Genomic DNA, 10,813 nt, shown 5'->3' on the forward strand with positions numbered 1-10,813 from the left:
TTTGAGGAAATCAGATGTAGGATAGACGGTGGATAGTCCATAGTTGTTTTCCTGGATTTTCGGAAGGCCCTTCAGCTGGTGCTGTACATGAGGCTGTTTTACGAGATAAGATTCCCTGGCATTACCGCAGCGTTCCCGACAGCATGAACACCCACCCGGTACAGCAGCGCCTCTAATTCATTTGTCATTTCGTATCCACTTACCCTTGCTTTCCAGCAACGAGCTAACTTCCTGCATTGCGCCTTTGTCTGCGGGAAACTATCGAGAACATTACATTCCCGTCATTACGAGCCCGGCTTGCCAACCCGAGGCCAAGTACGTTACAGACACCATCAGCCCAGACAGAAAGCGCAAGTTCGATCACCACTTCGGGCAACTAAAGAAACAAGCTGTAACAGAGAATAAAATGAAATACGAGCTCAAAGAAAGCCATAATATCAATGAAGATTCCAAAAGTTTTTCTGGATTCAGAATCGATAAGAGAGAGGCTAAAGTGGACCGTAGATTATTCTAAGTGATGCTGGAGAAATAGTAATGGGGAGAAGCAGTAGATATAGTGAATATGGATTTCAGCAAGGCATTTGGCAAGGCACCCCATGCACGGCGAATTGAGATAGTACGGATCGAGGGATCCGAGGTACATTGCTTTGTGGATCCAGTCCGGCTTGCCCACCGAAGACAAAGCGTGGTTGTAAACGGGTTATATTCTACATGGAGGTCGGTCACCAGTGATATGTCTTAGGGATCTGCTCTGGGACCCCTACACCTCGTGATTTTTGTAAATGGCCTGGATGAAGAAGTGGAGGGATGGGTTCGTAAATTTGCTAATGAAACAGAGGTTGGGGTGTGGTGGAAAGTTTGGAGGGCTGTCAGATGTTAAATCGGAGCATTGGTAGGATGCAAAACTGGGCTGAGAAATGGCAGATGAGGTTTAACCCAGATAGGTATAACGTAGTTCATTTTGGTCGGTCAAATATAATGGCAGAGTATAGTATTAATGGTAAGGCTCATGGCAGTGTGGAGGACAAGAGGGATTTGTGGGTCCGAGTCAATAGGACACTCAACACTGCTGTGAAGGCTTGATTGCCATTCAGAAAACACACGGCGCATTGGCCTTCATCAATCGTGGGGTTGAGCTGAGGAGCTGAGAGGTCATGTTGCAGCTATATAGGACACTGGTCACACCTCACTTGGAGTACTGTGCTCAGTTCTGGTTGCCTCACTAGAGGAAGAATCTAGAAACCATAGAAAGCGTGCAGAGGAGATTTACAAGGATGTTGCCTGGATTGGGGAGCCTGCCGTATGAGAATAGGTTGAGTGAACTCGGCCTTTTCTCCTTGGAGCGACGGAGGTGGAGAGGTGACCTGATAGACGTAAGAACATAATGAGAAGCATTGATCGTGTGGATAGTCAGAGGCTTTTTTCCCAGGGCTGGAATGGCTAGCACGAGAGGCTTGGAAGGAGGCACAGAGGAAATGTCAGGGGTAAGATCTTTACGCAGGGAGTGTCGAGTGCGTGTAATGGGCTGCCGACGACGGTGGTGATGCAGATACGATAGGGTCTTTTAAGAGACTACTTGACAGGTGCATGAAGCTCAGAGAAACAGAGGGCTATGGGTAACCCGAGGTAATTTCTAAGATAAGGACATATTCGGCACAGCTTTGGGGGCTGAAGCACCTATACTGTGCAATAGTTTTTTTTTCTCTCTATGTTTCTAAGCTACATGGCGGAGGAAGTAAGTAGGATCGCCGTGTCAGTCTTCAAACGTGAAGAAACCGGGACTTTGCCCCACATTCAAGAGATTCAGTGGGCACAGGTGAGGGCCGATGTCAGTAAGTAAGAAGACGTTTTTGGGGATGCCGAAACTCCCCAACGGGAGTAAATCACCTGGACCAACTTGCTACTCTCCAGAGTTCTGAGGTTCTGAGGGAGGAGAGGAATAGTAATGAGTTTTTCCGAAACACTGGAGTCATGGAGACTCCTAAGGGATTGGAAATTGGTAAATGTGATCCCTTGCCTAAGAAGCTGGGGAACTAATGAGCAGTTAACCTGACCGACGGGATTGATAACATTTTTGAATCATTATTCAGGGTAAAATTCTGTTGTCAGGAAAGAGCAGAGGACGGAACCCAATGCACTGTTACCATACAGGGGTTGGACATTGTCTACTAGAGCCTACGGCAGCCGTTCACAACGGTCCTTCCTATTGTAGGAGCAGCCTGAAGAGATTGGCTTCTGTCTGTCACCTCTTCGTCAGTAAGAGAAGCCAACATTTACTGTAGCCCCTCTGGTTCTTTTGTCGCCTGGCTCACAGTCACAGTGATCTAAGACTGTCTACCCTTCGGCTGTCTCACCAAGGTGATCTGACACCCCGTTCGGGATAGGGGAGAAGATAATGAACTCGGGACTCCGTATCCTCCAGTTGCCTGCCACAGTTGCCCCCCATCTCACTCAGACCTAATTCCTGAACCTTTCTAGAGGTTTTCAGAGTCACCAGCGGGACGCCAGCCCGACTTCCGTCTGCGCGCGTTGCAGCTTGTAGGACTCAGCGTCGATTTCAACACTTCCAACAAACCGTTTTCTTCTATTTCAGCCAGCATCGGACAGAGTCCGGTAGAGTTCCCTTGAATACAATTTCTTTCTCCCTACATGCCCTGCTGGACGAGCTGGATATTCACAACACCGCTCATCTACTGTCAGGTCTTTGCCACAGTCTGAACTGCCTTTCTCATCTTTCCTGCAACTCCAGTATCTCCCCGTATACCTGCTCTCGTTAAGCCATCACGCGGATCCTCCTTCTGCAGGACTGCCCTTTTATCCTATCACCCCGTCCAGTCCCACTGTCACTTATTGGCTGCCGGAACGTTTAATCAGGTGAGTTAGGAATTGGATTCAACTGAAGAACGTGAAGAAAATAAAGTATCAGAGGGCCTGTATGGAAAGAGCGATGCTTAGCGGCACGGGAAGTGTCACCAATAGGGGACAGAGAGTGGGAGATCGGACATGGATTAGATCTTCCGTGAGTTATTAAACAGGGCGAAAGGATGAGCATATGAACTGGGCTGACGATTTGGCTTTGGATGGTCACGTGAGATCTCTGCAGTGCACTATGCCGATTCAGGCTGACAACAGAAGACCAGGACGAACAGGATTTAGACATAAAGGATAAGCGAGAGTTTAGAATGCATCAATTGGAAATTATGCTGGAGAGGTTGGAATGAGGACCACCAAATTGGCGAATGAGTGCATGCATCTTCACTGTGAAGGACAACTTGACAAAAATTCAAGCTGAGTGTGCCGGTCAGACTACCAAGTCACCTCCATTTTGCAAAACGGCCGAGAGAGAAGGCCCTCCGTCCCATTTTATACTGATCGCACCAGAGAACCAACTTTACCCCTAGGTGTGTCGTCTACCACATGCAAAGAGTCACAAAGAAGATGTAATGATTGAAGGGAGCATTCTGCTTCATGAGCGTTTGAAATCATTTGCCTGGCTTAGGATATCCCTACGAAGCTTCCCGGCGAACATATCCACACTTGGGAAACGAGCTATAAATACCTGAAAGATGCAAATACCGTCGAAATGGGAACAGGGCACTTCCGATACACCACTCCTCCTCTCCTGACCCTGCTCTGCCATTCCATCACGTGAGATCCCCTTACGGTTCCGATCACTCGAAACCCACCCTTGAGAACAGTGACACATTCCCCTGCAGTCCCTACACCTCCTCCCTCATTAGCATCCCTGGACATAGACAACACTGCCATCCAAAACGGGCGTTGAACAATATATGCTCATAAACCACTAAACCACTCATTCTCCCAGGTTCCCAGCATTCACTCCTCCTGGTGTGGCATCAGATTCAGATTCAGATCAATCGACTTATCATTCGCTGACTCCCTTTTGCCAATCCTGACTCATGTTTCCGCACAGAATTCCAATCCACTTGTCAGGAACGATTTCCCCTGAGAGGACGCAATCTGAGTTCATCCTATTTCATTGTGTGCCATTCAGTACCCCCAAAACTGGTCCTTGATAGCTGATACCTAAAGCGTACTGATGTGCAGAATTTCCCAACCTCATGGAAAACATTACTCCGTGCTGAGAGATCTCCGGACCTTAACATCCCACAGCTGGGCCGCTGCCAGTTCTTCCTCCCGCACTCGAACTCGTAACCGGCTTCGATAGCTGAGACGCTGATAAAGAAGTAATCATCAACGCGTACAGCAGGGCTGGATATTCTCACTTCTCACCCACCTGTCGGGTCAAAGATAACAAAAAAAATCAACAAACAGAAAACATGCAGCCAGTCTGAAGGACTATTTCATTGAGCTTTTACAGACAACTTGAATGGTCCCCGTTATAACAAGATGGACACTTGCCCTCACACTGTAACTCGATGTGACGTTATACCATATGACTACCTGCACCCCACTTTCTCTGTGACCATAATGCTTTGTTGCACTGTGTTAATGTCCTGCCTCGACTAATAAATACAAGCACTCCATTTGACTTCTTCACCGCCCTATCAGTCGTTGCAGCCACATTCAGGGAGCGATGAACTTGGACTCCAAGATGCCTCTGTCCATCAACACTCTTAAGAGTCTTGCATTTAACAGTCTACCCGCTCTTTACACTTGACCTACCAGGATGCCAAGATGACCGTCACAACTCAAATCTCACTGAGTTTTTTTTCTAGTCCTGTTGAATTTATTGCCAAGTGCACAGGTCCAGGTACTGAGAAACACCAAGTTGCAGCAGCATCACGGGCAAGTACATTCAGATAAGACAAAGAACATAAATTATGCAATTCTCTGTCATTATCAATATAGAGTTATATGTTTTGTGTTAACAATAGACTTGGAAATATTAAATTCGGTCCCTCGGATAAATTGTTGACACAATTTGGGAACAACAGGGCTCCAAGCCCCGTTTCCTACAACACCCACTGGGACATCCTGCAGACCCCAAAAGGTTCTGACTATTCCGTCTCTTTAAACACACAGACAACAGGTACAGGAGCAGTCCATTCGGCCACTTCCGCCTTCTCTGTCATTCAATAAGACCCCGGGCCGTTCTATCGACCCGCAAATCCACTCCTTTACACACTTTCCACAGACCATTAGCCCCACTTGCAGGTCAAAATTCTGCTGGTGTTTGCCTACCAATGTGGTGAATCCCTCTGCTCGCCATTACCGTGGGATCGGACATTTCTACAGATGAGGTCCTCGCTGTCCACCCCACCGTCCCGCACGGGGACAAACTTCCTGTCACACAATTTTATTCTTACAATAACACCCCCCCCCCACCTTCTGTCGGGAAACCTCCCTGGGCAGCCGGCACCCAGCCAATGGGCCGAGCGGCTTCCTCCTACTTCCCAGCGATATATCAGATTCGGCCGCAGGAAACCGCTTCACAAACGTCTCCTACTCCCCCCCCCCCCCCTCTTCCCTCAACATCCCTCGGAAGGAAATGGAAATAAATCAAAAGCAGGGCATTTACTTTGAGATTTGGTCCGCTTTGTGGATAGTGCGGAGAGATGTCAGAGGTTACAGCGGGGCATTGATGTGATGCAAAACTGGGCTGAGAAGTGGCAGATGGAGTTCAATAAGTCCAAATAAGTGTGAGACCTTCATTAATCTTGGGATTGTGTTTAGGACCCGAGAGTTAATATTACAGCTATATAGGGCACTGGTCAGACCCCACTTGGAGTACTGTGCTCAGTTCTGGTCGCCTCACAACAGGAAGAATGTCGAAAACATGAAAAGGGTGCAGAGGAAATTTACAAGGATGATGCCTGGATTGGGGAGCATGCCGTATGAAAATATGTTGAGTGAACTCGGCCTTTTTACCTCGGATCGATGCAGGATGACAGACGACCTCACAGAGGTGTATAAGATTATGAGAGGCATGAATCGTGTAGATAGTCAGAGGCTTTTCCCCGGTGCTGAAATGGCTAGCACGAAAGGTCACAGTTTCACGGTGCTTGAAAGTAGGTACAGTGTAGATGTAAGGGGTAAGTATTTTTTTGACGCAGAGAATGGAGAATGCGTCGAATGGTCTGCCGGCGACGGTGGTGGAAGCGGATACGATATGGTCCTTTAAGAGACTCCTGGACAGTTACATGACTCTCAAAAGAAATAGAGGGCTATATGTAACCCGAGGTGATTTCTAAGGTAAGGACATGTTCGGCACAGTTTTGTGGGCTGAATGGTCTGTATTCTGCTCTAGGTTCTCTGTGTTTCTTTGTTTCTATGCTGATATGAATAATTACACATCACATACGTGAAATCTGTGTGTGTGGCTGCTCCGTGGCAATACTCAGTCTTTGAATTTAGAGCTCCAGCATTTTTCCACCAGGTGAGTCTCGGCTGAGATATTGCCCAAGAAGTTTGATGTGCTTATCTTCAATCAGCCCAATATTTACATCAGAGTCAATAGTATAAAATTAAACTGTTTGTTCAAGTAACTGTAGCGAAGAAAATTTGTCAGGGGTATAATCGTATCTCTAGAGGCCGATCCTCTGTAAATATCAGGGTCGTTTCGAATGCATAAAGCTCAGAGTGTCAGACGGAGCTGTGAATTCAGGATTCACACATTCTCACTGAAATGGTGTATCCAGTTATCTGGCGAATAGAAGACGTCTACTATCCTTTTATTTCAGCTTTTGGAATTCCCGGTAAGCCGCAGTGTCAGTTGTCGTTGGTGGGAAATGAAGCTTAATTCCAATCTTGTTTTTGTTTCTGTCTCTGGTTTCCACTGTCACATGCCAAGGCCTAATATTCCAATTTTCAGGAACGGTATGTAACCATACGGACAGTGGAATGTGGGACCTGGATCTAAAGATCGCTGCAGAAATGTAGAGATTCCGCCAACAATTGTGTAATTGAAACGGTCGGGCAGCGCTCTTCCAGCTGTTTGTGTTCAATAATGTTGCTTGGGTCTCTGTGATTCTGAACTTCTGAATATTGTCCCGCAGTGATACACAAATTGATCGTCTGTATTTGTATGTGACCAGTTCGCTGAGTTAGGACTAAAACCAAACTATCGACTGTTAGTAACACTTCAGCAAATGTGAGGAATTCCACATTGTGTGTGATATGACTGAATTTGAAACGGTTGATGGACACCACAATGAAGTCGTTGCTGAGCAATTAACACCATCGGCGCGTTGTTTCATAGTTATGAAAGGAAATATCTTTATTGTCATTGCATAGTACAATTTGTCATGCACAAATACAGCGCAAATGAGTTTGCAACTCCCATACTCAATGCTCTAAACCAAAAAATAAATAAACAATAAATAAAATCAAGTAACCAGCCACTACAAGCAATATCCAGCAGTACTAAAGCGCAACTCAGATGCATGCCAGCCATAAAACCATATTAGTAGCAATATAACAAATTTATGGATGATACTTGATTGATTGGTTCAGAGCAATTGTAGCTCTGGGGAAAAAGCTGTTTTTCAGTCTGGAAGTGTGGGCATAGAGAATCTTATAACGTCTGCCAGATGGAAGAAGTTCAAACAGATGATTGCATGGGTGTGTATTGTCCTTACAGATTCTTGTAGCTTTCCTTAGCCAGCGAGAGCTGTAGGTGTCCTCCAGAGCTGGGAGCTGTGTCCCGATGATTTTCTGTGCGCTAGAGATAACTCGCTGAAGTTCCTTCCGATCAGCTGTTGTACAACTGAGATACCACATAGAGATGCAGCATGTGAAGATGCTCTCAATGGTGCAGCGGTAAAAGATCACCGGCATCTGTTCGGGTAGACCAGCTTTCTTCAGCGTCCTGAGGAAAAACAACATGCGTTGCTGTGCTTCCTCAACTATTGTAGTGGTGTTAGTGGACCATGTAAGGTCTTCTGAGATACGTATTCCCAGAAACCTGAAACTGGACACTCTCTCCACTATGTCTCCGTTAATGTAGACTGGAGCGTATTCGTCATCCCATGACTTTCCAAAATTGATAATTAGCTCCTTAGTCTTTGCTGTATTAAGAGACAGGTTGTTCCCTGAGCACCAGCTCACTGAGTTCTGTACTTCCGCTCTGTACGCTGATTCGTCTCTGTTTGTGATCAACCCGATCGCTGTAGTGTTGTCTGCGAATTTGACGATGGCATTGGTGTTAAATGCAGGTACACAGTCGTAAGTGAAGAGGGAGTGGAGTATGGGACTCAATACACAACCTTGTGGTGTACCAGTGTTCAGGATAGTAGTGGAGGACAGGTGAGAGCCCAGTCTCACTGCCTGTGAACGCTCAGACAAGAAATTCAGGACCCAGTTGCAGAGTGATGAGCTGAGGCCTGGCTGGTGGAGTTTGGAGATGAGCTTGCTGGGGATGACAGTATTAAAAGCAGAGCTATAATCAACAAACAACATCCTCACGTATGTGCCCTTTCCCCCCAGGTGTGTCAGCACAGTGTGAAGAGATAATAAGATGGCATCTTCCGCGGACCTGTTTGCTTTATAAGCAAACTGGTGTGGGGGCAGTTTAGCAGGGATAGTGACTTTAATGTGGGAGAAGACCAATTTCACGGTATGAGTACTGTGAAATATATTCATTTTTGTCTAAGTCTGATAATGTTACAAACATAAGACTGTGGCACCGACCTCATTGCTGGACGTAGAATTCCTCTCCCCGGCTTCCCTGTGATGGTCTCTGTGGGAGGCGTCATGTCTGTCTCTGAGGGTGTGTCAGACTGCGATGTATCTGTTGGGATCAGTCAGTGATCTGATAGTGAGTAGGCAGTGGGGGATTGGGAAACAAATGCGGGGATTTCTGTAAGTACTGGGCCTCAGGCAGCTTAAATGGAAAGAGAAGTTAGTTAACGCTCGTGTCAGGGTCTTCTTTGAGAACAGATCTGAAAAAAGACTCTTCAACTGCTTTTCCACATATTCATTTTTTTTTCCTGGGTGAGTGATTCCAGCATGTTCTGTTTAGTTAGTCATTAGTCATACTTTATTGATCCCGGGGCAAATTAGTTTTCGTTTCTGTAGTCCGTTGGCTGTTCTGTAGCTGACAGGCATAGCCGTGAAGCTGATAATTATCTAAAAGAAGAATTCCGTAATCCGCGTCCGGATTTATTAATTTCATCCACATGAGATGCAGAAGGCGCCAGTAGAAAATGTTCCATCCAGTAGTGACTCTGAGGAGGTAGTTACCCAGTTATAGATTATCCCTGATCCCAGTTATAGATTAGACATTTCGGTCATCAGTAAGGAATCTGTATTCCGATCATATTGATTTTATTTTACTCTGTAAATTCCTTCTTGGTCTCCAACAGCTCTGCGCTCCGTCCTGACCCTTCCACCACTAAATGCAACATTAAAGTGGAAATATAACAGGATCCGTTCAAAATGCATCATTGAATTTTGCTCCTTTTTTCAACTTGCTGTTTCTTGTCTGCTTTCCAGCGAACTTTTTGTCGATTGTGATCCTGTCCCGGGGAAAGTGCGGTGTCACCAAATGTGTCACTCGCTACATGCTGGGAATGGCAGCGGCTGATCTCCTGGTCGTTATCTCGGATCCACTGCTGACAGTGACAGCGGGAATTTATTTTTCGCAATCATTCTTGTTCATCACTCCTGTGTGCAGACTCAGGATTTGGTTGGTTTTTGCGAGCACTGCAACCTCTGTCTGGTTGACTGTCGCTTTCACCATCGATCGCTTTGTAGCTATTTGCTATGAGAATTTGAAAACAAAATATTGCACCGAGAGAACGGCGGCTGTGGTTATCGGGACACTGAGTGTGCTGGCCTGTTTGGAGAGTGTTCCCTGGGGCTTTGCATACCAGCATACAGAGATAATGGATGGTGTTCCCTGGGACTGTATGCTTACACAGAGCTTCCAAAACTCCCCCTCATGGGCGGCATTTGAGATGTTTCACCGCATTTTAACCCCTTGTGTCCCATTCTTTCTGATTTTACTGTTCAATATTCAGACTGTCAGGCGGATTGTAGTGGCCAGTCGAGCCCGCAGGGGGCTCCGGGGACAAAAGAGCGGAGAGAATCACAAGGATCGAGAGATGGCGAACCGACGCAAATCCATTATTTTGGTCTTCGCATTAACTGGTAGTTTCATTTTGTTGTGGGTAACGCAGGTGGTGTTTTATATCTATGAACGGATTTCACTGAGTTTTGTTTATTCTGTCACAGACCCCCATTATATCACAGAACAGATATCGGGAATGCTGCAGGTTCTCAATTCCTGCACCAACACGTGTATTTACGCCATGACTCAGAGGAAATTCCGACAGGAGCTAAAAAATGCGCTGAAATACCCACTAAATCGAATTTTAAATTTCATTAAACGTTGGAAATGAATGTTGTACAGTATGGCGTTTCAGCTGTTTTCATGTTCCCTGCTCGGTACTCCCCCAACCCCCAGTGTGGGTAAATGAGGCGGACAGAGTTACAAACCAAACACGAGAAAATATGCAGACCTCAAAATTCAAAACAACACACAGAAAGGCAAAGGTGATGAAGGGTGTCGGCCCGAAACGTCGACTGGTTTCTCTTTCCAATGGTTTCTCTTTTCAATGGTTGCCGCGTGGTGTGATGGATTTCTCCATTTTGCGTGTGTTGCCTTTGAGTTAAGAAACAGCTATTTACAGCTGATCCCGACGGCATCACCGGCCCCAGCATCCCAGAGAAATCCCATTTGCTCCCCATCAAACGCTCCGATTAAATGGAAGCTTGAGGCGAACCAGTTACCGCTGATTCTCGGTTCGAATGAAACTGCCCAATCTTGGAGTATATTTCCCTCTGGACCAAACACCTACTGCCACATAGTCTGTCCATTTTAACAAAC

The 10,813-nt window shown here is 46.2% G+C and overlaps 1 protein-coding gene across 1 annotated transcript; it reads left to right on the plus strand.

Moving 5' to 3' along the window:
• Positions 1 to 1,723: 1,723 nt before the first annotated feature.
• LOC134342050 (probable G-protein coupled receptor 139) lies at positions 1,724 to 10,325 on the plus strand. The gene is made up of 2 exons (XM_063039988.1): positions 1,724 to 1,832; positions 9,418 to 10,325. Exons 1-2 carry the CDS (start codon positions 1,724 to 1,726, stop codon positions 10,323 to 10,325), a joined length of 1,017 nt encoding a protein of 338 aa, XP_062896058.1.
• The last annotated feature ends 488 nt before the right edge of the window (positions 10,326 to 10,813 follow it).

This window comes from Mobula hypostoma, unplaced genomic scaffold, assembly GCF_963921235.1.
Source record: "Mobula hypostoma unplaced genomic scaffold, sMobHyp1.1 scaffold_150, whole genome shotgun sequence".
NCBI lineage: Eukaryota > Metazoa > Chordata > Chondrichthyes > Myliobatiformes > Myliobatidae > Mobula > Mobula hypostoma.

Excerpts from the sequence above, each read along its gene's own strand:
- LOC134342050 (XM_063039988.1), top strand. The coding sequence starts at position 1,724 with ATGGCGGAGGAAGTAAGTAGGATCGCCGTGTCAGTCTTCAAACGTGAA. Across the intron at positions 1,833-9,417 it reads ACAGGTGAGGGCCGATGTCA|CGAACTTTTTGTCGATTGTG; the intron begins GTAAGTAAGAAG and ends TCTGCTTTCCAG.